General features: G+C 41.9%; 3 protein-coding genes and 2 non-coding genes across 7 annotated transcripts; all 5 read left to right on the top strand.

Moving 5' to 3' along the window:
* The first annotated feature begins 497 nt into the window (after positions 1–497).
* prim1 (DNA primase subunit 1) lies at positions 498–7,912 on the top strand. The gene is made up of 13 exons (XM_075475735.1): positions 498–686; positions 1,333–1,490; positions 1,582–1,688; positions 1,812–1,885; positions 1,968–2,104; positions 3,856–3,914; positions 4,181–4,292; positions 4,460–4,549; positions 4,655–4,787; positions 4,933–5,002; positions 5,099–5,211; positions 7,415–7,513; positions 7,615–7,912. Exons 1-13 carry the CDS (start codon positions 578–580, stop codon positions 7,632–7,634), a joined length of 1,281 nt encoding a protein of 426 aa, XP_075331850.1. The 5' UTR covers positions 498–577; the 3' UTR covers positions 7,635–7,912.
* Positions 7,913–10,768: 2,856 nt separating this feature from the next.
* naca (nascent polypeptide associated complex subunit alpha) lies at positions 10,769–18,168 on the top strand. Of its 3 annotated transcripts, none has more exons than XM_075474925.1 (9): positions 10,769–10,859; positions 11,445–11,519; positions 14,913–16,313; positions 16,670–16,755; positions 16,976–17,053; positions 17,142–17,288; positions 17,453–17,581; positions 17,673–17,795; positions 18,047–18,168. In XM_075474925.1, exons 2-9 carry the CDS (start codon positions 11,450–11,452, stop codon positions 18,059–18,061), a joined length of 2,049 nt encoding a protein of 682 aa, XP_075331040.1. In that variant the 5' UTR covers positions 10,769–10,859; positions 11,445–11,449; the 3' UTR covers positions 18,062–18,168. The 3 variants fall into 3 exon arrangements, with proteins under 3 accessions (XP_075331040.1, XP_075331041.1, XP_075331042.1); XM_075474926.1 differs by lacking the exon at positions 14,913–16,313 and adding an exon at positions 13,599–14,300; XM_075474927.1 differs by lacking the exon at positions 14,913–16,313.
* On the top strand, positions 16,814–16,887 carry LOC142390994 (small nucleolar RNA SNORD59). The gene has a single exon (XR_012770513.1). It is a non-coding gene; the product is annotated as a small nucleolar RNA SNORD59 (small nucleolar RNA).
* LOC142390993 (small nucleolar RNA SNORD59) lies at positions 17,901–17,975 on the top strand. Its single transcript, XR_012770512.1, has one exon. It is a non-coding gene; the product is annotated as a small nucleolar RNA SNORD59 (small nucleolar RNA).
* A 3,841-nt stretch (positions 18,169–22,009) lies between the features above and the next one.
* On the top strand, positions 22,010–26,201 carry ptges3b (prostaglandin E synthase 3b (cytosolic)). Its single transcript, XM_075474930.1, has 8 exons — positions 22,010–22,209; positions 23,652–23,765; positions 23,900–23,969; positions 24,074–24,172; positions 24,303–24,392; positions 24,745–24,801; positions 24,931–24,958; positions 25,090–26,201. Coding segments are annotated over exons 1-8 (480 nt in total). The 5' UTR covers positions 22,010–22,207; the 3' UTR covers positions 25,110–26,201.
* The last annotated feature ends 793 nt before the right edge of the window (positions 26,202–26,994 follow it).

Raw genomic sequence — 26,994 nt, 5'->3', positions numbered from 1 at the left:
CGGCAGATTTCAGGTTCGAATCCAGCTCACGGCGGGTGACTCGATTAACATACAACTCAAAATCTTCCATAATGCACAGAGATATCGCCTGTATATAGCTGCAGGGAAAAATGTCTGTGATATTTTATTATTCTGTATTTTCTGGCTGGCAAAAAGATTGGCTCCCTTCAAACAACGACTACACTTCCCATCATTCTCCGTTTTCTAACGTCACTTCTGACTTTTTAGTCGTTGTAGGACGAATATTACAAGGTACAGAGAGCTTCGAAAATAACTGTCACGTCGACATTTTGCAGACTAACACCACTGACATCTACCTAATTCAGGTTCCGCTCACTAATGACACCAATATTTACGCTCCTTTTCTGGTAAATCCAATGGAAAGCCGATTGTTGGGAATTTTATTTGCACTTACCAGCACATTTCCTGATTGAAGTGACGTCATTGTCTTAACCTTGTGTCATTGGGTCTGGTGTTGTCTCAGAGGTTTCCCGCGCTGCTCTCAGCCTCAAACGCCAAACTGAACCTGTGGATTGAACAAGCTAGCGACAGCAATCAGAGCTGTTATTATATCACAATGCCATCCTCAGACTACGATCCGGCTTGTCTGCCAGACTTATTACCGCTCTACTATCGTCGGCTGTTCCCCTTCTCACAGTATTACCGTTGGCTGAACTACGGAGGAGGTGAGTGTCCTCAAACCAAAGACCGGTGAATCTATCATGATTTAATGTTTGGGAACCAAGTGAAATTTGTGTAAGATATGGGTGTTTGTGAAGGTTGACGTCCAAAATCTTTAAACTCTTCTGTTTTCTGTTGTTAATAAATGTATGTCACATCCTCCCTTTGGTTATCACTTCAGCCTGTAGATCTGTAAGTCAAAACTAAATGTGTGCAAAACAACATTAGGCATATATTAATGTTTTAAGATGAAAATGTTGCATTCAGTGTTCTACATTCTCATGAACAGGAATACCTATAGTAATGTATGTATGTTACATTTGTCTCCTTCAATCAAAGATGTGATTGTCCAAGTTTCTCATGACAGTTACATTTGAAATGTATTTCTATAAAGACTAGCCCCCCCAAAAAAGCTCCTACTGAAAGCTGTTAAAGGAGAAGTTCGTTTTTTAAAAAAAAAAAAAACATGGACCTTCCCCTTTAAGTTAAGACTGAATACTTTTTCCACATAGTTTGTTTTGGTTGCTTTCATGTTAGACTCAAAGAGCCGGCAACACTACAAGGGATTAATGTGTGTGTGTGTGTGTGTGTGTGTGTGTGTGTGTGTGTGTGTGTGTGTGTGTGTTTTCTTTTTCTTTTTAAAATCCCCAGTGCAGAAGAACTACTTTCAGAACAGAGAGTTCTCATTCACGCTCAAAGATGACATCTACGTGCGCTACCAGTCCTTCAGCACGCAGAATGAGCTGGAGAAGGAAATGCAGAAGATGAACCCTTACAAGATAGACGTTGGAGCAGTGTACAGTCACAGGGTAAGACTTCATTCCGGTGCCACGTGCTTGGAAAGGTTTGTGCACCGCTGCGAACACGTAGAAAAATGTTGTCACCGTTTGTTGCCCTCAGCCTAATCAACACAACACTGTGAAGTCCGGCAGCTTCCAGGCTCTAGAGAAGGAGCTCGTCTTTGACATCGACATGACGGATTACGATGACGTTCGAAGCTGCTGCAGGTAAAACTAATTACGTGGTTTCTTTGTTTCGAATTGTAACTAACTAAATCCCAACGACGGCTTGTGTTCAGAAGATTCTTGCGGTCGAATCACCGAGATAGTATTTCAAAACTTTCATTGCAGTGCCGCAGACATTTGCCCCAAGTGCTGGACGTTGATGACCATCGCTATTCGTATCCTGGATAGAGCTCTTCGAGGTATGTCAATGATCAAGCATCGGGCCTCTCTATTGCATTTTACGTCCAAATCCGATTTTCCCTGTTTTTCTGTTATTTCCAGAGGACTTTGGTTTTCAGCACCTGCTGTGGGTGTATTCTGGCAGAAGAGGAGTGCATTGTTGGGTGTGTGATGAAGCTGCCAGGAAGCTCTCCGCGGCGGCCCGCTCTGCTGTGGCAGAATACCTCAGCCTGGTCAAGGTAACGAATTTCCAGCCTTTGAAGGCCTCGAACTCCGTTTCAAGGAAAGTTGCGGATTTCTCTAAAGTTGTGCAAATGCGGCACAATCTGTAATTCGTCAATTTATTTGAGCATTTACTGTAAAAACACAGAGGAAATCCTCCTGTGTCTTCACTGAGCAGCATCATTGTATTTAGAAGTGTCCGTGAAGTTTTGGCATTTCTGAGTTTATAAACCTTCTCCTGAGGCCTTGAAAGTCACGTGCATCCGATAGTGGTTTTCAGCTTTGGCCTTTAGGCGCTGAGATTTCCCCAGTGTTCCCTCCCTTTAATCACATTACACTCTGTAGAGTTTGAGAGAACAGTTTTCCATCAAGAAATATATATATATTAGGGCTGGGCAAGTTAACTCGTTATTATCGCGTTAACTCGTTAATTATTTAACGCCGATAAATATTTTATCGCGCATTAACGCAGTTTGGGTTTTTTTTGTTTGTTTTTTGGGGGGCTTTTGTGCCTTTAATGGATAGGAAAGACAGGAAGAGAGAGAGAGAGGGGAACGACACGCAGCACAGGGCCGTCCGATGCGGTACTCAAACCGGGGCCAGCTGCAGCGAGGACTATAGCCGCTTGTACATGGGGCGCCTGCTCAACCCACTACAGCACGGACCACCCCTGTTTATTTTATTATTGTAAAAGTCTGTTGCTTTCTGCTGCGGAACCGTAAAAGAAAGTAATTGGTGGATCCACCAAACATGGAGAAGGGTACGGAACTTTTAGTCGGCCATTTTCATTTTAAAGTTCTTCCAGACGGCGGAGTCGACAGAACCAAAGTCATCTGTAAACACTGCCAAGTTGAATTGTCTTCTCAGCGTAGTAGTTCCAGTCTAAAATATCACTTAAAGGCTAAACACACAATTGATAGCAGCAAGTCATTCAAGGAAACAGACAGTGGAGCGAGGCTTCTACATAAAAACTACATAAAGATGCTGATGTTAAAAGTGTGTTTGCACAACAAATGTTATGGCACTTTCATTCATATGGCAGCACATTTAAAATAAAACTAAATGCTAAAAGCTATACACTACTTTTTAATATTTTTTTTAAAAACTGATCGATGATTCTCTTATTGAATTTGGTGGCGATTCACAACCCATCCTTGCTTAGAAGCATCTGTCTCCGCCACTCTCGGTCTCCGCAGACGGCCATTTGTTTTTTCAACGGAGATGGACGGACGCACAGTCCTCCAGTAAGCTAATAACGCCCAGCGTTATTGGCTGAAAGTTGGCTCGAGCCCACGAGGGAGGCAGACAACAGGGAACCACAAAGAGCTACGGAGCACAAGTGGAAGCTCAGACAACGGCTGCCCTGGACAGTCTCTTTGCCTCTGAATGCTTAGTTTCACTCCAGCACAAAGCAGATCTTTTCCTGCTTTGATTTCAACTGTGACGGCGCCACCAAGAACGGCTCACAAGTACAACATTAAGATGAGAATAAAATATTTGGTGTGTGAAAACATGTCGAGTATAAGTCAGAAATGGCAGGAGTCATAAAACAAATCCCTGTTAAGGCTGAATAATACGCGTTGAGCTTTGTTTTTCTTGTTTTTTTAAGACCCCACTAACTAGGATGTGTTCAAGCTTAGCCGTACGCCAGGATAAAAATGGTTATTTATTGGTTCATACAGATCATCGCACAATAATATACCCCACTTTGATGATGAGCAACAGCTAAGCTTTGAGGTGGGACCTTCTAATTACTGTTGTTTCATAGGGTGGTGAGGAGACGGTGAAGAAAGTGTTGCTGACGGATCCAATACACCCTTTTATCAGGTACTACTGTGTTTAGATTGGTTGCATTTCCTTTGCCTGCTTTTGGCATCGCTGCATCTGTTCGGCCTCTTTCACGTGCGCCTTTTCAAGCCGGGACTGATGAGCCTGACACGCCTCTGTTTGGCATTTGTGCATCAGAAGAAGGACCTGCTGTGGGTTAACTAAAATCTTTTTATTTAACCCACACGTGCCACACGTGGGGAAAAAGGCTTTTGGTTCTGTGGCTTTTTGCTGTTATTAAGTGTCCGTAATTTTAATCATAACAGAGCGTCTCTGAAAGTGGTGGAGAAGTACTTTCCACAATACGCGCTGCAGGACCAGGACATACTGGGCCGCAAGGAGTCCGTAGACAAAGTGCTTGCTCTAATACCCGAGGATATCCTTTACACTATATACAGCATGATAATCTCACACTTGGAACCAATATTGGCTTGTAAAACAGCTTTTTTTATGTATAAGTACTTATTAGTTTGTTCTCTTTGTATTTCTTAGAATTGAACAAAAAAAATGTGCACAATTACTTGACCTTAATTTGTTCATTACATGTTAGAAAAGATTTACAGCAAGAATTCAAAAAAGAGAAGAATCCAGAGAGCCGCTGGGAACGGGTCAAAGAACACGCCAAAATCAAACAGGTCGGTCATTTTGCTTGTGTTATATAATGAAGCTTTTCAGTCATTTTTGTTGGCTTTTACACATTACAACAGAGTGACTTATGACAACAACATTTCTTCTGCCAGAGCACTGCCAAAAAGGGCCAGTACTTTGAAAATGAAATCATGCTGCAGTACTGTTACCCTCGGCTGGATGTGAATGTCAGCAAAGGTGTGAACCATTTGCTGAAAAGCCCTTTCAGCGTCCACCCCAAAACAGGTGAGCAAACTTCAAGGATAGGAGAAGTCCGCCTGCCTTCAGAATGAAAGGATGTATGGAATGATCAGGTAATCCAATGTGAATGAAGGCAGCACCGTAAATGCACCACCAGCTGAACCCTTGTGCTGTTTCTGTTGCTGTTCAGGGCGCATCTCTGTCCCCATGGACCTCAAAGAACTGGACCGGTTTGACCCTTTCACTGTGCCCACAATCAGGTCAGCAGCCTTTTGATATCTCGTGTCCATCTGTGTGCGTGTGTGTGCAGTGGGATCCTCAACAAAGTGTAACCTTTATTTGCTTGTTAATTCAAGTATGACCTGTGAGGAGCTGGATCGGCCCAGGGCAGGAGAAGAAGAAGAAAAGTCCGAGGACACCAAGGAGAAGGAAAATGAGAGCGATGCAGCAGAGAAGCGGAGGATCAGAGGTGCCAAAGGCTGACAAAAATAACAAAAGTTGCACTGAAATGTGGTTTCGATAGCAGTCAAAACGTGCCGCACACCCTGTGCAGATATTGCAGATTACTCTTCTTCTAGTACAATAAGGTGATAATTAGGGATGTCCCGATCCGATCAGAAATCGGGGCCGATCATGGGGTTTCTGACTCGATGGGAATCGGACGTTTCATCCCGATCAGGGATTGGATATATAGCCTATCTATATAGGTATACTTATTCTCATTATTTATTTTTTTATCAGAACTATAATATTTCAAAACAAATGGGGAAAAAATAACAGCTTAGTATTTACTGTTATGTGGTGGTACAGAGTCAGACCGTCTCAACCATAGACATAATATATGTATACGCCTCATAGACTGACGCTGCCTATTGGAGCTGACGTATCAGCGCGGCCGCCATCTTGGATGGGTCTCCAATGCCCCCACATTGCATTTCGGTTGAGGAAGGTGTATATCCCCAACTACAATAATCATAACTCCCCGAATTTTTATGTCTATGGTCTCAACTCCACACAGAAACAACGCATGCAGCATGACGTCACTTTGCTGCGTGCCGTAAAGCGAAGCAGAACATGGCAGCAGCTTGAAGGTATTTTAAAGTGGATGACAAAAACGTTGCGATTGCAAACTGTGAGATATGCAAACTTGGGATTTCAAGAGGTGCCAAGGACATCGCTAACATCCTTGATGAGAACAGGAATAGGCTCAAACTTAACAGGGTAGAGATGTTGGCTTTCATCAAGAAAAACGTACATTTCCTTCTGTGAAGCCAGAGGAGGAGAGTGAGAATTAGGAGGACAGTTCCTGAAAAGCACATTACTGGCCTTACTTTATAACACTGTGGCACTTTTATTTGCTTATTTGTTTACATGCCTGCCAGGTATTTCAAGTTGAGCTGCTGCTCGTTTTTATATTCGACATTAGCCGCATTCGCACTGTAGGAACCTTTGGCAGTTCCTATAACCTTTTCAGGAACGGGGCCGTTTTTCCCACATTCGCACATACAGGAACTCGGGACCATGGCCCTCAGTTCCTATAACCATTTTAGCTCCTTCTCCGAGCTGGGTTCTATAGGAAGACATCTGACGGAGGTGTTTGGTGGTCGGTAGCTACGCCCCTTGTCATGTTGTCACGGCTGAAATGTTTCCTCATACGACACAGACACAACCGGCGCGTGTTTAATAAGTTAAACTTACACGTTGTCTCCTTTGTCTGCGGCGCTCTGCTCTCCTTCCTTCCTTCATGAAATGAAAAAGTATGGCCTGCGCTCGATCCTTCGTCTCCTGACTCTCTGTGTGCTCTTCCAGCCTCGATATTAGACGCCTGATGTGATCGTCCATGATTAATATCACCATCATGCAGACCATGAACACGGCCTCCCCGCTCACCATATTACCTTCTTTGTGGTGTTTTTTTCTTCTCTCCTTACTTTTCGCGGGTTTTGTTTTGTTTTGTTGTTGAATGTGGCGCTAAAGTAACATGTCACTGTCGCAGACGGTTGCGTCGCATCAGTCTCTATCAGGTCCCGACTCATGTGCGAATGCAGACTGAAACAGTTCCGCTGGGGAAGGACAGTTATCAGAACGAAATTCGAGGAGGACCGTTCTTAGAACGGCTCTGTCCGAATGCGGCTAATGTTGCACTAAAGTACATGTGAAGAATTTGTTTATTACTTGATTACTTTTTTTGTTCAAGCTCCCTCACAGAAGTGCTCTGTTTATGAGTGATAAGTGAAGAAAATAAAAAAATCAGGGACATCCTGAATCTGTTTCTTCGCTGTTATTCTTTCTTTTTTTTTTTTTTTCTTTTTTTTATGTACTGTAGAAGTATCGGATCAGGACTCGGTATCGGCAGATTCTCAAAATGAAATGACTCGGACTTGGGGGCAAGAAAAACCTGATCGGGACATCCCTAGTGATAATAGCTTTGTAGAACTACCCAATTGGTTCCAAACAGCATGGCTTTATAAAGTAACAGTCCGGGTGCTGGACTGTTCTAACTGCAGTCCAGACCTTTGACCAACTTAAAAACATCTGGAGCGTCATGAAACACAATGTAACAAAGGATGTGCAATTTCTTTACATTTCACACAGTCTGACCACCTTTTTGTAATTGGTTGTAAATGTAAGCTGACTGTTTGCCAGTGAGCTCACAGATGACTTTCTCACAGATTACAAAAGAACCAGCTTGGCCAAGTATGTGAAGTACTTTGATCAGTTCCTCGATGGAATGGCTCGTTCGTGGAAGGGAGAACTTCTCCGAAAAAGTGGTGAGTTCAAGTTATGGTAAATTCAACAAAGATTGAGCACACTTTAAGCATTTTATATAAATATATTTTATGTTTGCTTTGTGTCCTTCTCCACTATTCAGATCTTCAGAAGGAATTCTGAACAGAATCAACAATCTGAGAGCTACACTTCTGAGGGCGCCCTGCTGCTTAATGCGGACGATGTAAATTTCGGGTCCATTTTGTGGCTCTGATCTTTTTCTCTTTATTTTTTTTAAATAAAGCATCTCAACAGCTTGAGATGGTACATACATACATATACATTTGTTATTTAAACAGCTAAATGTCCCTTTTTACTGTGGAATTAAATTGTAAAAAATTGGAAGTTTTTGTCCGCCTGTTTCTTACATTTTGATGCTGTAGATGCCTTTGTGAGAATAAATTTGGGATTTCTGCTTTTGGAAAACCTCAGATCTTGTTTGCTTTTTTTTTAACTCATTACAGTTCGACGTGTTGGCAACAGGGTTGGGTATTTCAAACCGTCCTTGGCAGATATTTAAGTAATTTAAGTAAATGTGTCCAATTTTTTAAAAAGCTGTGTAGATAATCGAAAATTAGCTCATCTTAGCAGTTTGATTATTTACGGCATTTTGAAATATTTCTTTTGGTTCAACTACCTGTGCAATTCTCTTGTTTGTGGAGTTAATAACTTCCAAGTTTAATTGAAACACGCGTATTTGTAAAAAATGTTATTAACCACCTAATTTTGAGCACTTTTTGGGCCTTTATCACGATCCCCCTTAACATGTCTAATTATATGAAAAGTTGTACATTGCATACCCTGTATGACTGCATTCAATTTGATTTTGTGCTTGATTTCTGTTTAGTTCAATACTTAATTAAATATGAATTAAATTTATCTAGGTTAATGGGGTGGACCGCAGTAACAAAGATCACCTTTTGACATCAATAAAAGACTGAGAATGGGGAAACTGTATGAATGATCTATGTAAGAAATAAAACCAGAGTTCTATTACTCCGGCCAGGAAAAGTGCAATTGGCTGTTTTCAAAAATATGGTAATTGATGGTTTGATGGACCCCGCCTCTCGTCCAATGGCAGCTGGGACAGGCTGCAGCCCCCCTGCAACCCTGTATTGGATTAAGCAGGTAAATGGAATGGATGGATGGGTGAAGTTACTCTGGCATTCTTTTTTAATGTACTTTGTGGTTTTGTGTAATCTGATCAACACATTTCAAACATAGCTCAGAAATCTGAAAAAACAAACAAACTTAAGCATACTTGATTATTCAATGCTTTATAGAGCAACCTCTCAAAGTAATTACGGCTGCAGGTTTTTAAAGGAGAAGTTCGTTTTTTTTAAACCTGGACCTTATTTCTGCCATAAAATAATCGGTATTGATCGATGCCCCTATATATGGATATACGCAGATCTAAATATCGTCCGAAGGACACCGACTAACCAAACTGTTATCGGTGAGTAGATGAACATATTTTCTGCCAGAAATAAGGTCCAGGTTTAAAGAAAAAAAAAATTCTCCTTTAAATATGTCTCTATAAATTTGACACATCCAACCACTTGGATTTCTTTCTTTCTCAAACTGCTCCAGCTCTGGGTGGGTTCTGCTGGGGTATAGCAGACATTAAACCATTGCAATGCCTCCGTCCTCAGATCACAGCTTTGCAGAGAGTGCTGCTTTAAGCAGTCCTCTGAGCAGACACTCTAATATCTGCTTTTGACTAATCTTTTTTTTAATCTCTGATTAATTCCCTCCTAGCCTGGTCCATGAATTTAGTCCGCATACCTTTTCTTGGCAGGTTTTCGGGGTGCCATATTGTTTCCATCTGATAATAATAAATGTAATGTGGCTCTGAGGGATATTCAGAATATCCTATTTTCGTTGTATCATTATTATCCTTTTATAATCTAGCCCTTATCTGTATAACTCTGTCCCTGACTTGTCTAAAGAGCCCCTTGCTAGGTGGTGGCCCTTGGTTAGTGGGCTGCAGACTCTGGGTGCTTTAACAACAGGTGTGCAGATCCTGAAATCACGTGACTCTCAGCTTGCACACAGGTGGACGTAAATTAACAAATGTAGTTACTTCTGAGGGTAGCTGATTAAGGGCATCATAGCATAGACATGACTACGTGTCATTATTACTTAAATGTTTTCATTTTAAATTCAATTAAATTGTATTGTTGGGATGTAAAAAAAAATGTTTTTACGTTTTTGTTTTTTAATCATTCATTTTACCACGAGGTGTTGGGGCATGAAAGTATTTCTGTTAAAATTGCTTTTTTTTTTGGCTTTTAGTTATAAAATGAAAAATACTTTGGCGTAACCATTATATTTGAAAACATAACATAATGTGAAAAAAGAAATTCTTATTGTTCATACCATAGACATAATGTCTATGGTCCATATCAGAGCTATACATAACATGCAAATTTCCACAGTCATTGATGATATGGGGCTGCATGTCAGGTAAAGGCACTGGGGATATGGCTGTCATTACATCTTCAATAAATGCACAAGTTTACGTTGATATTTTGGACACTTTTCTTATCCCATCAATTGAAAGGATGTTTGGGGATGATGAAATCATTTTTCAAGATGATAATGCATCTTGCCATAGAGCAAAAACTGTGAAAACATTCCTTGAAAAAAGACACATAAGGTCAATGTCATGACCTGCAAATAGTCCAGATCTTAATCCATTTGAAAATCTTTGGTGGAAGTTGAAGAAAATGGTCCATGACAAGGCTCCAACCTGCAAAGCTGATCTGGCAACAGCAATCAGAGAAAGTTGGAGCCAGATTGATGAAGAGTACTGTTTGTCACTCATTAAGTCCATGCCTCAGAGTACTGCAAGCTGTTATAAAAGCCAGAGGTGGCGCAACAAAATACTAGTGATGTGTTGGACGTTCTTTTGTTTTTCATGATTCCATAATTTTTTCCTCGGAATTTAGTGATTCCATATTTTTTTCCCTCTGCTTGGTCTAAAAAAGTAACCGTTACTGACTGCCACAATTTTTTTTCTTGATTTCTTTTAGTGTTTCTTAAAGCCAGAAAGTTGCCATTTGAAATGACTTTAGTTTTGTGTCATGTCTGTGATCTGCTTTTTTTCTACAAAATGAAACAACTGAATGAACATCCTCCGAGGCCGGTGATTCTATCATTTTTGCCAGGGGTTGTAGCTCTGGTCCATACCAGAGTTGTGTAATAATATGTTTTTATAAGGCTGTGGTTCAACACTGTTTATTTAATTAACCCGGAAGCAGAAGGCGCTGCTCCACCGGATATTACCGCGGAACTGAGGTCAGAAGTTCTCTCTCACAGCCATCTTGGAAATATCATCCAGAGTCGGTGAGTTTCTCCGTTAATAATCAAACGTCATCCAACCGCTTTTCACATATTATCGTCTTTTCTGAAGGTTCAGTGTGTTTGATTAAAGTATGGCCATCAGATTGGTGTGAATATTATTCCTGTTTGGCCTCTCCGTTCAGCGAAAATTGTGCCGTTGTACCACTGGCTGCCGGCTCAAAATGGGGGAACATGCTGGGAAAGAGTTTACAAGCAGTCTGTCAGGGCCGCAGTGAACTGGTATTCATGAGTTGTTCTGTTAATTTAAGTGACAACTAGCCGGTTACATGAAAACGTGTCTAACTGGAGGAAATGTGGTAGAATGCGCTGTTACCAGCCGTTAGCTTTTCCCTGCTGTGACTGAAGTAGCCCGCTAGCTAGCGGAAGCTAACGTTAGCCGAATGTGCCTCCAGTGCGTTACTGAAAGAGCTCCCAAGCTAAAGCATGGGCTCTGTCACCTGTTCAACCCGTCATGGCAGCTATAAGCCTGTATTGTTATGTCATGTGCCAACAGAGCTGTTTCAAAGATTTGCTGTCATCGCTGACAACTAAATCTCATGTTAACAATGTTTTTATTTTCCCCACCAGCGACCATGCCTGGTGAAGCAACAGAAACGGTCCCAGTCACCGAGCAGGAGATGCAGCAGCCTCAAGTGGAGACTGGTTCGTATACTTTAACTCATCAATATGCATGCAGCTCCTTCTATTACAAAGCGGGGTGTTGGATCTCTTAGACACTTGAGGTTGTGTGATAGCATGATTATTAGGTTTTGGGGGTTGACTCAGCTGGCCACTGAGGAGGACACTGAGTTGATGTAACAGGTGACAGTTATTTTGACTGTTGCCAGCCATGTGGTGGGGAAACTACGGGATTTGACCGTTGGCTTTGATTGTTAAGAGTAATCCAGGACCCCTCTTTCATTTGCTCAAACTCAATGGGGCTTTGTGACGTGCACTGACGAATAGATTTGACACACAATGCATGTTGTTGAGTGTTTTTTTTTTTTTTTTTTTTTTTTTTTTGGTGTTTTTTTTTCTTTTGTGTGTGTGTGTGTGCGACTTGTGTGTGTGTGTGCGCGCGCACACGTGCGCATGCTATAGGTGTCTTGAAAATCCACAATGACTTAATTGGACGTAACATAGTTTGTAACAACACTCATTGTTTACAATCTCCTCTTCTTTTTCTAATCCTTGTCATTTTGAACAATTGACTGATTTTTTTTTTTTTTTTTTTTTTTTTTTTTTTTTTTTTTTTCTTTCTTTTTTTTTTTTACCTAGACAGTATGTCATGAATGAATACTTTATTAATTTCTCATTGGGAAATTATGATTTTGAAAGATAAATTATTAAACTAAGTTGATAATAAAATATTTGGGATGGGGGATGGAAGCGTAGCAGATAAAGTGTTGTAGCAGCTTGGCAACAACGGTGTTGGGAAGTCACACGGGTGAACTCTCCTCCTCGATAACTAACTCAAAAGTAGAATGTTTAGGGGGCAGAGATGGCTCTTGACAATAATGTTCTGGATCATAGCATCTGTTTTGACCATATACAGCAATCCCTCCTCCTTTCCTCTTTCTGCCAGCACTGCCTGAGAGCTGTGTAGAGAAGTGTCGGAGTCAGGAATATGTTCCTGCAGCAATGACTCTGTAAAACTCGTGACGCTGAATTCCCGGCACAGCGGCTTTGTCCTAATCAGTGCTTCACTCATCCGCTTTACTTGCAAATGATCTTGCATTCCCTGTGACGATCGATGGAAGAAATTATTTAAATTTCCTCCTTGTTCTCCTCTTTGCTTCTGCCCCGACATCCACCACATCTCTTCTTGGGCTCGTCTGATTTTTATTTTTTTTGGTTGTTGCTTTAGTCCAAAACAGCAAGCAACTCTGGATTCCACAACAACAAACAACTGGAATTCTTCATTTGGTTGGCTGTTGCTCACTACAATTAAACTGCTTTGACCACCAAGCTGCACCATTCTTACTTGTTCAATTGCTTAGTCTAATACAAGGTTCATTTTACATGTGATGAGGCTTAAAATAAAGTTGAAATAGACAACCGTTTTTACCGTCTGTTAAGCCGTGTGGGACGCTATTGTGAGGACTTTTTGTTTTTCAGTTGCGCTGAAGCCTAATCCAGTAGGAGATGAGACTTTGGACATTGTTTCAGTGAAGTCTGCTTTTCGTGTAGCTCACGGATCCCAATTCTGACCAAAATGTTGTTGTCTTTGAATAAAAGGACCTTGAGGGGGTTTTCCATTTTTAGTGAAATCTTCACATTTGATAGTGACTGAAGTATGTTTGGCTTATTGAAATATCAATAAAGCTGTGCACTAATGTACATGTGCAAAGCTGTGTGGTCGAGGATTTTAAGTTATTTATCTTCTTTCTGTAGATTTGTTTTAATTTTGGATGGTAAATGGATTCATGACTTGTTTCATGCAAATACATTTGTCTTGGACAATGCAAGGCTTCCGTGCTCTTGGTCACATGAGGACACTGCATGAAATTTGGGGCACAAGCACTCTCTTTTTTTTTTTCTTTTTTTTTCCCCCCATCGAGCACCCACCATCCCTTGTCCTCTATCTTTTTAAGTCAAATCAATATCCAGTTCCACAGTGCTGCAAGTTTTTCACAAACTAGTTTCCTTTCACGTGTGGAGCACTTTTGTTTTTTCGTTAAGTGCTTCTGTGATGCTTGATCATTCTACCCCCCATTACTGCTGTTGCTCTTCCCTCATCAGCTGCAGGAGTTTTGAATGCTCCTCTTACACTGAGTAAAAACCCTCCAGGAACCTCCGTATGCGCTCAAGACACGAAGTTTGCCGAAGAAGCTTGCTCTCAGGCTTCCTGTGATCAAGCAAACGGTGTCGCTGCAACTCAAATTACCGAGCAAATGGATGCGAGTGGGTTGAAGGCGACGCCTGCCCCTCACCAAGAGGTTACTGCTGACTCAGAGGCTTCAGCTGGTTTGCCAGCTCATGAGGAATCAGTCCTTTCTGCTGAGGCTCCCATCCCTTCCTCCGAGCTGCACACTTGTGAAGAAGCAGCTGCTGCCAAAGAAGAGGGAAGTCATTCCTTGGTTGGAGCTGAAGAATTGACCAGCCAAGTGATCGAGCAGATTTCTGTTGACCCAAAGGCCCTTGAAGTAGAGACGGGCCCAGCAGCACCAGAGAAAAATATTCCTGATTCGAACCAATTTGTCCTTGAAGATGTCGGCTCAGAGAGTGACGATGGGATGAAAAGTGAAGCACCAAAGACCTCAGTGGATGGGTCAAGGAATCTGTGCTCAGACGCAGCTCGAGATCAAGTATTGCCTGATGACGTGGCTCCTGAAAACGAAAATGTGGACAGGAAGGAGCCTGTGATCCTTCTCTCCAAGACCTTTCAGTCCAAGGGCAACACAACATATGAAGCCCCACCTCTTTCCACTCACCACCTGTCAGGTTGGTTTATATTCTGAGAGAACCCATGACTATCCCCTCGCTGTATTTTTGTCTGTCTTTTGAGGACCTTTTTTCTTTTTTTTAAACCTTTTTGTAGGCTGGATAAATGGATTGAAACTGGCTCCTTTTATTGTTAGAGTCGATTGCACAATCTTCACAGATCTATAGTTCTGTATTTTTCACTAATTCAAATTAGTTTGATATTTCAGAGTCAGACTATATTGAACTTGTATTTGATGACAAAAGAATACATAATTACTTGCCACTGTTTTGTTCTCTTTGCCTGTTGAAGCACCAGATAAACGGTGCTGTTTGTGTAGGATTACTCATCATGCAGTTACTTCATGAGGTGTGATGTGCACTGCAAGTACAATTTCCTTTGCCTGCTCCAGGGTGCATCCTGACGAAATGTAGAATGAGGTTTTCTGTGTGAAACTACAATATAATGTGCATCTTGTGTGACAATTTCCATCAAACTCTAAAGTTGGGGGGGGTTTTCATTTGTTCCTAACCTAAGCAAGGAGAGTGCTGCTTGGTTTGTGAACGTTTAACCCGCATGAGTAAGACTTCCACCGTTGGGTCAAAAAATTGAAAGACTCTCTCTCTGTTCAGCTCCGCCTCCTGCTCAGGCTTCCTCTCAGCAACCTCGGGCAGCTTCAGGCCCTGCTAAACCCAAAGGCAAAGATGCCAAGAGCGCACAGGGCTCCTCTGCCCCCAAGGCTGTCCCCGGCAGAAGAAAGCGCTCCTCTATGTCTGCCTCTTCTGCCTCTCCCACCTCTCCAAAATCTACTCCCTCCTCTACCCCTCTGTCACCTGTACCATCGCCCTTGGCTTCCTCAGCTGGTAGCTCTTCTGCTAATCAAGCTCCCCGCACTGCCCCAAAAGTAGTCAAGGCTGGCAAACAGGGCAAACCTAAGAAAGGAGAGCCATTTGTGCCTGCTCATACCCAAGCTGACAGCAAGCTCACCAAAGTGAGCGAAAAGCCTGAGGAGCCTAAGCTCCAGAACCCAGCTGAAGTGAAACCTGCCCCAGTTGAGCCCAAAGCTCAGTCACCAGCTGCTGCAAAACCAGTTTTAGCACCAGCTGCATTTAAAGTTACCTCAAAGCCTGCTGTTGCACCGCCAATTTCATTTTCAGATGCTATTGCTGCAAGCCCTCCCAAATCGGTTGAAGTGAAGGTATCCTCATCAAAAGCAGCTCCTGTTATGGCTGCTGCTGATGATGAGCTTCCTCCACTTATCCCACCTGAGAAGCCAGTTAAAATGCCAGTAATCTCACCTCTAGTTGAAATAGAGGGTGCAAAGCTTGCTAAATCTCCATCTGAGATCAATCCTCTGAGTTCTGCCAATGCCCCAGTAGAAGTTACTAAAGACAAGATGGACAATGAGCCAAAAGCTGTGCCTGTTTTTACAAAGGTTACAAAGCCAGATGTAGAGATCAAGCCAACCCCTGTAGAGCTGAAGCCTGTTGAGGTGAAATCAGCTCCCGTTGAGGTGAAATCAGCTCCCGTAGAGGTGAAGCCTGCTCCCGTAGAGGTGAAGCCTGCTCCCGTAGAGGTGAAGCCTGCTCCCGTAGAGGTGAAGCCTGCTCCCGTAGAGGTGAAGCCTGCTCCCGTAGAGGTGAAGCCTGCTCCCGTTGAGGTGAAGCCAGCTCCTGTTGAGGTTAAAAAGCCAGAAAAGGTGCACATGCCAGATGAAGTTACCAAGCTAGCCTCTGAGAAGGTTGCCAAGCCAGCCACTGAAGCGAAATTGGTTGAGGTTAAAGCGGCTCCTGTTGAACCAGCGGCTAAGCCCTCATCTGCCCCCTTAAAACCTGCTCCAGTTGAGCCTGCTGTTCCCGCCCCAGCTCCACGTAAACTCACTTTTGCAGAGGCAGTTTCAAAACCTGCACTTGTTAAACCTGAAGTCGAGATAATCAATGCTGCTCCGTCTGAAACTGTCTCCTCACCTAAACCTGCCCCCACTCCTGCTAAAACCCCAGTCAAGGTGGCGCCTGTGATCAAGAACAACAATGGTATTTTCCTCTTTCTCTCCTTCTGTGTTCTGGGAACTTCTCAGATACTTAGATGTATACTCTTATACCATATACCCTTAAAAAGCCAGTCTTGTGAATAAGCCTTGGTTAAGTTCAGTAGCCACCTAGCTGTTGGTACTGTGGACCTTTGTCAGCTAAATTGTGTTTGGGTGGGAGTGTTTTCTGTCGTCAATAGTGTGATCACTCTGATCCATGGCTCTATTGCATACATTACTGTGTTTTCTCTCGCTGTTAATGATTCCCTGATTCCAGAATTGATGCAGCCTTTTTCAGGTAAATATGATGTGACTTTTTTTTAAATATATTTATTTATTTTTAACTGGTTGTTTGTGTAGGATCTGGCACAGAGTCAGACAGTGACGACTCAGTCCCTGAGCTGGAGGAACAGGACTCTGCACAGACACAGACACAACAAGCCCAGGTAAGACTTCTGTCTGGTCCTGATCGTTCTATTCACTGGTTGAACAGATGCCTTGAACTCTTCAGTGATGATTTGTACAGTGACTTTCGTTCTTCTGAGCCTCCTGAAGCCAGCCTTTCTGTCCTGAGAAGAGATATTTATTTCATTTAAACGTGTCAATCTCTTCCTTGGAATCTCATCGTTGACATGTAAAGAAAACCACAGTTTCTACTTCCTACAGCTTGCAGCAGCTGCGGAAATAGATGAGGAACCCGTCAGCAAAGCCAAACAGAGCCGCAGTGAAAAGAAGGCACGAAAGGTAACGATCATTTCTCCCTCTAGCTAATGTGAACTACTACATCTGTCAGATGTGTCCACATTGGTAACATTATTCGCGTTCTTTGCAGGCGATGTCAAAGCTTGGTCTCAGGCAAGTAACAGGCGTCACCAGGGTCACCATTCGCAAGTCAAAGAACATCTTGTTCGTCATCACCAAACCAGACGTCTACAAGAGCCCCGCGTCAGACACGTACATCGTCTTCGGTGAAGCCAAGGTAACCAGCAGCCATACAAACCCGCCTTCCTGTTTTCCGTGTGGTTACTCTGGAACTGTTGCGACTCGTCACGTCTTTCTATAAGACAGTAAAACAATTAAACTTGTTTGTCTCGTGTCAGTGCTGCATAGATTTCTCATTTTTCCGATGTGTCCGTGCAACAGATTGAAGATCTTTCCCAGCAAGCCCAGCTGGCCGCCGCAGAAAAGTTCAAGGTACAGGGAGAGGCGGTATCAAACATTCAGGAAAACACACAGACGCCCACAGTACAGGAGGAGAGCGAAGAAGAAGAGGTAAGCTGGGGGGGGTTTTCTTTAAGTCCAGAAAAATATAATTACGTTTCGTAAATGGGATGACAAATCCTCGCCTGCGTTGTTTTCATAGGTTGATGAGACCGGAGTTGAGGTGAAGGACATTGAACTCGTCATGTCACAAGCCAACGTATCACGGGCAAAGGCTGTACGCGCTCTGAAAAACAACAACAACGACATTGTCAATGCTATTATGGTAAGATTTGAAAAGTCTTGGATTCGCTGGCTGTAAAAATGTCTGCGGGGTCTGCACAGCAACGCATTCTAAGTCACTCTCCAGTTCTATACATGTACGAAGGCCTCTTCAGTGATGATTGATTACAGTGACTTTCGTTCTTCTGAGTTCACTGAAGCCAACATTTCTGTCCTGAGAAGAGAGAAACTCTGAGCGGTTGGAAAATTAATATTTTAATTTGTGCTGACTGTTGTTTTTTTCTGTCTTTGCAGGAGTTGACAATGTAAAAGGGACCCTGTCAACAAAGAGTCGAAGAAAGGTTGCTGATTTAATCTAAGCTCGTTTATACAATTTATACCCAAGATGGAAATAAAGTTGTGGCTTGATAAAATTACGTTTTGGCGTCTTTTGCAGTTCTTTGGGATGTTTGGAGAACTTTTTCCGTCTGTTGGGCTGATTATCAGCCTGTTTGAGCTCAAAATAGGCTGATAGCTTTAAGTACGAGACAAAACTTCAAAGTCTCTGAGATGTGTCCACTGACGTCTGTCCCATGTGAATATTCTGTTTCCGTGGGTCTTACTTTTCTTTTTGAGGTGCTCTCCCTCCCCTCTGAATTTTAAAGACGTCATCCCGGACTTTCCTTTAATATTTAACAGAATTACTGTGTGTACTGTTTGCAGGTCCCTTAAAGATGTATATATTGCATTTTATGAGATCCCATGAGTTGGTTTCAAATTTAGAAAACAATCAAAGATGTAAGGCGAACTGGGTTTGGATCAGTGTTCTTCCTTTCTCATTTTTAAAGGGAAGACGTCATCAAAGGCAGCTGTAGGGGGACTTTATTTCATTATACCACTCTGGCTGTCGCACCACAACATGCTTTCAATAATCTGGTTTCATAAGAGAATAAGATGGAATATTTTATTTACGTGAATTATATTTACATAAAGGTTTGCTAGTTCTTATACTGAAAAATGAGCATCTGATTAGGACAAACTTAATACACCAGTTAAGGTTTGGGGAAACTGTTGGGGTTCCATTTTTCTACAGGACTTCGCAAAATACTGATCAGCAGGGTTATTACAAACAGTCTCCTGGAAGCCACGTATCAGAATCAAAGATTACCTCTGTGATTCCCAAGGGGAAATTATAATTGATGCGGTATCATGAATGATTGAAGATTTGATTCCAAAGAGTTATTGTGTAAGGTTGTTGCCCTCCTGTACAGGTCTTTAATACAACTGAGCCGAAGAAGCCTCTGCCTGAAGACGCAATTGAACAACTGAAGACTCCCAAGTTGTTAAGGCGTCCAGTTTTGTCCATTACTTTTATCCTCTCAGGTGACATTCTTTGCACGTCTAAAGACTCTAGACCAGCCTTTCTGTTTAGGGATAACCCACACACACACACACACAACCTTGACCTGGATTAGGAAGGTATAGAATATGGAGGGATGGATGACTAATGTTGGTCTCACTGCAACTCTAGAAGTGTGTTCAGCACCTAACAGATGGCTTTTGAAAACACTCATTCTTAGAAACAAGCCTGATGTGCGGTAATGGGTCTGACTGTTATTGACCTTATTTTGGAGCGTCCCAAATATATTATCTTAATAGAAGACTCGTAATCATCCCAGAGCTTGAATTTGATTTCAGCTATTACTCTGGGAAACATGTTTCTTGGACAGATGAGATGTACTTATTATCAATACTACTCACAGAGAGTTCAAAGGAGTAGTGGAGTTCCCAACAACCCATAAAGAGCAGAACATGTACGACTGGCTCTCTTTGCGAATTGTCACCTAAAAGTATGAAAATATTAATCTGAACCCGTTACCTATAAACTATAACTTATTGTATGTCTGGTCTGTAGTGGAGCTGACAGAACTGACCTCTGTGCTGTGGCAAGCAAAAATGACTCATACTTGGTGAAATCGGTAAAAAATGAACGGACCTCAAAAAGGCTTTAAACTAAAGGTTGAACATTCATTTGGAAGTTTCAGGAAAGAGCGGTGCAAGCATTACAAATGTAAAAAGTTTCACCAGCACCATAAGCTCTGAACTTTCATATCTTTTATCAGGTGTTGGACTTTAATCAGCTAGTTAAAGCTGTAACTTGTTCACACTCATCTTGAGAGAAAAAACAGGTGATGCCAAGTTCTAATTTCCTTCTCACAACAATGGGCTTCTCCAGACAGCTGCTAACCACTCTGTAAACATCGAGATCTCACAGACTGATACTATAGCTGTTTTGTCTTTCACTTCCTGTTAAGCATTTCACTGCTATCATGACCTTCCTTGTTCTATTTTGTTTTTTTTTTTAAAAAGAAGGAAGTAAAACAAACAAGAAAAACGGTGTTTTCAGTAGTGACTAAGACACTGCAGGGTAGAAGTCTTCAGGTCTCTCACGACACATAATCTCCCCAGGTAACAGATGCTGAGGCACCTCTTTCTTCCCGTTTTAGGACGTGAACACTTGACGATTCCAGCAGCCCACTTTTTCAGCACTGTTGCATTGTGGGTTTTTGATCTACGTCTTTCACGTTCGAGAGGGAGCAGCCGCAAACCATCCATCCATTTTCCATACCTGCTTAAAGGGACAGTTCGCCTCTTTTGACATGAAGCTGTATGACATCCCATATTAGCAATATCATTTATGAACATTGACTTACCCCCAGCTTCGTCCTGTGAGCCGAGTTCCAGCTGAGTTTTGGCGTCCACGAAGCTAGTCCGGCTAGTTGGCTGGGACTAGAAAAATAAAGCGTCTTGCTTCTCAAAACTATGCGTTCAAAAGAGTAATACATCACAAAATCGTTCTCGATGAAAAAGTCAGAACTCACATCGCTTGGCGCTATTTTTGCCTCCCTTGATATCAATGCGTCAAGCCACCTAGTGATAGCCGCACCTGTTACGGTGTTTGCTGCTCGGAAGCAGGGGAGTGCTCGGTCTGCTCTTCGGTCTGCACAGTTTACATTGGAGGCATTGATATCAAGGGAGGCAAAAATAGCACCAAGCGATGTGAGTTCTGACCTTTTCATCGAGAACGATTTTGTGATGCAAATGTATTACTCCTTTGAACGCATATTGTTTTGAGAAGCAAGACGCTTTATTTTTCTAGCCCCAGCCAACTAGCCGGACTACCTTCGTGGACGCCAAGACTCAGCTGGAACTCGGCTCACAGGACGCAGCGGAGGGTAAGTCAATGTTCATAAATGATATTTCTAATATGGGATGTCATACAGCTTCATGTCAAAAGAGGCGAACTATCCCTTTAAGCAGGTATGGAAAATGAATGGATGGTTTGCGGCTGCTCCCTCTCGAATGTGAAAGACGTAGATCAAAAACCCACAATGCTACAGTGCTGAAAAAGTGGGCTGCTGGAATCGTCAAGTGTTGCCAGTCCATAGCAGCGACAAACTAGACCATAAAAAACATGCACACTCACTCTTAGGATCCATGTAGTCACCAATTAACCAAACATACATGTTTTTGGACTTTAGGAGGAAGCTTGGAGTACCTGGAGAGAACCCACGCATGCACAGCGGGAATACGCAAACTCCACACAGAAAGGCCTCAGATGTTATTCGAACCAGGAACTTTCTTGGATTTCAGCCTCACCATTGATGATCAAAGCTCCCAAACATAGTTGCTCTGCCTCCTGACCCTGCATATTCAGTGAATTTACACCAGGGGTGGACTAGATTTTACTAGCACATCATTTAGGAAATGGAAATGCCTCCTTATTTTTTTGCAGATTCTGTATATATATCTATATTATCTATACTTAATAATCAGCACCAATTACACAGTTGCAGTCAAACTCCTTGTTAGTGCAAAACTACAAGGCAATAAACTCGATTCTTTACTTCCAGCTTGTCAGGATCCTGAGTTGTAACTTTTAGGTTTTTTTTCTTTCTGTTTTATTGAGAAAATTTGATTTTTTTTTCCATTTATATCCAGTATCTCGGCTTCAAATTTAAAACATTTTTGACAAATTACGTTTTCATTACGTTTTTTGTTTGTTTTTTCCTCATACGATTCTGTAGGGTCCCCCGAAGTATGTTTACGTGCTCATGGTTCCCCGGTCCAGCAAGTCTCATCAGTCTCACATACAGTTGGGCATGTCATGGCGGGTGACACAGGGACCATAACTGATCACGTTAAATTTGGTGGAGTCCTGGGAAGGTCATGTACTGCCTCCCTCGCATCACTCGCAGCTGTGGCTGAAAGCTCTAGAAACATCCAGCACGCTTCGAGTGCGTCAGTCCTCCCATTCTCATACAGAGATACGTAACAAGTTACGGAGTAGAGTCCACGGTCTTCAGGCGTTTGCATAGGTTGTGTGTTGGGAAACGTCCCTTATTTTACAGACATTACCACTCTTTTCACAAGACTGCTTTATCCGTGATAAAGAAGCTAACTTCGAGCAAGGACATGTGAGTAGAGAAGCGTGAACGCGAGGGCGGAAAGCGCGATAGTATACTTGCTTAGCTAAATGTCGTTATCCGTGTGACAACATGCTTCTGCAAAGGCGGGAGGTTGGCCTTGCCTCAATGAATTAAGCGCTAGCTAACGCTAACTCCCTACTTTATAGACCTAATAAAACATCACGGTGTAACATAACAGGTTTTATCCGGTTTGTCCACCATTAGCTGAAAAGTCGTCTGTTTTAGACATGGCGTGATTCTCGTGCACCGCATGGCTTGTAGTAAAGCCAGCGTTGTTAGCCGGCTAGCGGTGCTCATTGAGACTCATGGAAGGCTATCGTTAGATTTGCGCCAGAGCTGTGTTAGTGGTCAGGGTTTTTTTGCCATTACAATTTAAGTCTGGGATTATCGGCAGTAGAGCCGAACCTTACAGTCGCCGTCGCCTTGGTTGCGAGGTCGCGATGAGAATGAGTAGCATCAAGCAACTTAATGCTAGCTTCCAAATACTTCAATGATGATTTGTGACCGGGTATAGCTAATGGTGCAGTAGCCGAAGTACTTCTTGGAGAACCGTGGTGGCGAACATAACTGAAATTTGATACTTAAATGAGGCTTGTACGGCAGAATGAGACTGTAAATGCGAAGTTTATTTGGCAACAGTCACTCATTCTTATTAATTTAGGCGAGTTGTAAAAGTTAGCTGATCTAAGAAACAAGAACTTGTACTTGGTCACTCTTAGTCAAGCAGGCATCACTATACTACATGGTATGTATGGCATGTCGTTGTTAGTTAGGCTTTTGAATGAAAATATAATGAGTTTTATTATCAACTACATTTAGGGTCCTAAAAAATGTACATGGTATTTTCCTCTACTGTACTCGGGTCCAGTGGGCCTGGTTCCCACCCACCATCATGTACATTTGACTTTTCATGCTCGAGTGTGTACAGGTGTTTTACTTCAGATACACTGTTATCGAGCACATCGTGTAACTTGATGCTGTGTGGCAACCTGATACAAAGGCCTGTTGATGGCCATCTGTGGTACATATAGATGACTTCACAAATCATTAGCACTGTGACGAACACCATGTAATAACACAAGTCATGGCTATAATCATGAAGTTAAGATATGTGCACGAACAGTTTGATCGCCTTTCGTGTCCCATAAACTTAAATTCAAATGGTTATTGTAAGGCCTGGTACAATTAATTTTTTATTTAAACAAATAATGACTTTCAAATGTTCAAACGTCTGCAGTTCAGTGAGCGAAAAACTACCACAGCAGTGTTGTGGGTACGCTTTGGTCTTAGAACAGGTAAAAATGGAGAGCCCGATGACTTTGAGAGGGCTAATGATACAGTAGAAAAACATTGGCAGTCCAAGATGAAATTTGAAAGGTTATAAGAAGCTTCAACTTGACTTCATGTCTTTTTTTTTTTTCTCCTCACAGGCAACCAGCAACTGCCAAGTGGTACGACAGGAGGGACTCTGTTATTATAGAGTTCTGTGTAGCAGACAGCAAAGATGTCAAAGTGAACTTTGACAAAAAAAAGTTTGGTTTCAGGTATGCTTTCCTCATGATGGGTCTTGATAAAGTGATTCAGATGCTGGGTGTGGATGTTTAGTGTTACTTGTTCCACTCTTGTCGTCTATTTTTTATGAAGTGCAAGTTAAATGTTTTTTTTCTCCTTCCCACAGCTGTTTCAGAGGAACTGACAATGCTAAACATGAGAATGAAATAGAACTTTTTGAAGACATCAACGAGAATGTAAGTGTCACTGAAAATGCATAGTACTGCGAGTGGCATTGTTACAAAGGTCTAACTCACTGGTGGTCACATATTATTTTGCTTTCTTTTCCAACTCAACGCAGGGATCCAAACATAAACGCACAGATCGCTCGGTGTTGTGCTATCTACAAAAAGCGCATCCAGGGAAGGCGTGGCCAAGGCTAACAAAGGATAAGGCTAAGGTCAGTCAGATCAGGCTAAGGACACCTGGATATGTTGCCCGTCCTGCCCCAAAAAAAAAAAAAAAAAAAGAAGTGAACTTGAGCTCTGAAATGTTTCAATCACTAAAGAATGCTGGTCTTGTTTCCACAGCTGAGTTGGCTGAGTGTCGACTTCAACAACTGGAAAGACTGGGAGGACGACTCGGACGAGGAGATGGGCAACTTCGATCAATTTTCAGACGTAAGCACATTGATTCGTGTGAATTAGACACTGCACCATCACATTCGTGGGAAATATTTTAAGCTCCCTAATACGGAGCTGCTAGGGTAACACTAACCCCTAACCCAGGAAAAAAAGGGGGGCGGACAGATTAGATTTTTTAGATGTTGTCCATTACCCGCAGCGTAGATTGGTCTAGTCTTGGAAATGGAACAAAAGAAGAAATGTTTTTTTTTTTTTTTTTTTTTTAATGAATCTGGTCGTAACTCGTGAGGCTCGGACGTCTGTCTTGTTAATCAGCTGTGTTGGCTTGTCTTTACTTTTGACTTTTTAAAGAAAGCGAACACCTGAACGGTGATGTTGTTTCTTACAGATGATGACGAACATGGGAGGCGAGGACGACCTCCCTGATCTAGACGGTGCAGATGATGTAAGAACCCCCTCACCTTTACTTTAACTCTCATCAGTAAAGACTGATCATGAAGCAGATTTAATCGGTAGCAGTTGTCAACCTCATCTTTCTGTCTTTAATATTTGTTTTTGTTTTTTTTTATTTTAGGATGAATCTGCAGATAGTGATGATGAGAGTAAGTGTTCATGAACCTTTTGTGTTTATTAAAAAAAAGAAAGAAACTACACTCACAGCTGTGACTTGTGATGGAAAATTGAGTGTGATTGTTTTTTATTTATTTTATTTTTTTCTCCGCTTCACTTTCAGAAATGCCAGATTTGGAGTAGAGGAACGTTAGACTGAGGAAAGAAAATGGAAGAACAGAGGACAAGAGGAATCGTAAAACAAATGTGTATCTCGAAACTGAAGGCAGTGACAAACAACTGTACATATGAGTCGGTAGCCATATTTAAATCCATCGCCTCAGCTCCCAACTCTTTGACCAGTCAGTCCACTTACGGTTGATTTGCATGGTATTGTACAGAGCAGCTATCTCCACTTCCATTTGCTTTACCGCACCTTTTGGGTATCTGGTTTTACTGTTAAATATTACAGCTTAGCACAACTTCATTTGTTTTTTTTGGGGGGGGGGGGTGGACAACAACAACAACAACAAAAAACTGTATAGTTAACCTTAACTGAGCAATACGTGTTAAGAAATTGACAGTTTGTTTTCAAATGAATTTTGGTTTAAAAAAAAAAAAAAAAAAAAAAGATCAGGCCCAACTATTTCAGCTGCTGTGTTTGAAGTTAGTCGATCAGAGTAGTTCACGTCATGATTTAAGAATTAGATGCATTTACTGATTGGGTTCCTCTAAAGCCTTCCATGTGCTGTGGTATAGATATCCAGGAAGCCAGTCTTTTTTTCTATCTGTAGCTTAACCTTCAAGCGTACATGTGTCCCTTAACTTCTTGTCTAATGTTTGTAATATTTTATCAATCCGACTGAATTGCAAAAAAAAAAAGGAATAATTAACCCCCCTCCCTCCCCTTCAGTGATCACCTACTGTACTTTTGAATTCCACATATTTGGTATGTTTACAGCTCTCTTTTCATACTCACTATGACACGTGTCACACCAGAGACAAGGTGAAATGTTTTGCAGCTGATAAAGGGGCTCGAAACTTCATTGGTTTGGGCCTTGGCGTCGTGTGGTTTGTTGCTATCTTCCAGGTTCTTTCTGTTTGTCTTCATCCGTTTTCCCTCACGGCGAGGGAGCGTCGGAAACGAAACGGCGTGCGATGACCAAATCATATTTGCACTGTCAATAAAATGTAAGGGGGAAGAGACGAGTGATGTTCAATTACAGTGGATATTCTTTTTCTTTTCTTTTTTTTTTTAATTGTCTACATCTTTCTAATAAACTGTTTAAGAGTTGATTTGATGTCTTCAATTCCTTAGACACACTTAACTTGGGGGAGGCTATCGGTGCCCTTACACATGATCAGAGTTGCTCTGGGTGCTAGAATACAACTATGACAGGCATCCTAAAAGCAGACTATCACATTAAATGATTAATTACATGGCATAGACGTTTGCTGTCAACTTACCAGAAAAGCAGCTGGGGATGGCACATCTACGTCCAAATGATTTTGTAAGATACAAAACCTGTCAGTTAAGTGTGTAGTATTTAGACAAAGTAATGCTACTTATAGTAGTACTGACAAGTATGCGTCCAGTCGGCAGTTGTTGGCGCTAGGACCCGGGGAGCTCCGGGGTTTTATTCGACCAAGAATATGAGCATACTTCCTCATCAGGCCTGATTTCCTCACAGACCGTCATTTATGAGAAGGCCGGGGTAATACACAGCTCCGGTTTCCTGTTCTTACACCGAAGCAGATTAAAATAAGAGCTCGGAACTAGCATTTACATCGAATCTGACATTATTCACTTTGAGTGTAAGGTTGAAACCCAATTAGAAAGATGAAATATAATTTAATGCTAATAATGTAATAAAAGAATCAGAAAAAAAAAACTATTACGAGGGACCACTTATAAGTGCGTTTTATGGTTATCCTTTCGATCTTTGAATAATTTCGCAAAGCAGTTACTCCCAATTAAATGCGACATATGATTATTTTCTTTTTTTTTCTTTTATGCTCGTGTTTATTCATTTTCTACGTTTCTGGAAGTCTTGTGAAGTTGCGTGAAGCACTTTTACCGGATGTGTGT

Source organism: Odontesthes bonariensis, chromosome 10, assembly GCF_027942865.1.
Source record: "Odontesthes bonariensis isolate fOdoBon6 chromosome 10, fOdoBon6.hap1, whole genome shotgun sequence".
Classification (NCBI taxonomy): Eukaryota; Metazoa; Chordata; class Actinopteri; order Atheriniformes; family Atherinopsidae; genus Odontesthes; species Odontesthes bonariensis.
The sequence above is the reverse complement of the archived record's forward strand: the minus strand, read 5'-3'. Positions and strand labels throughout refer to the sequence as shown.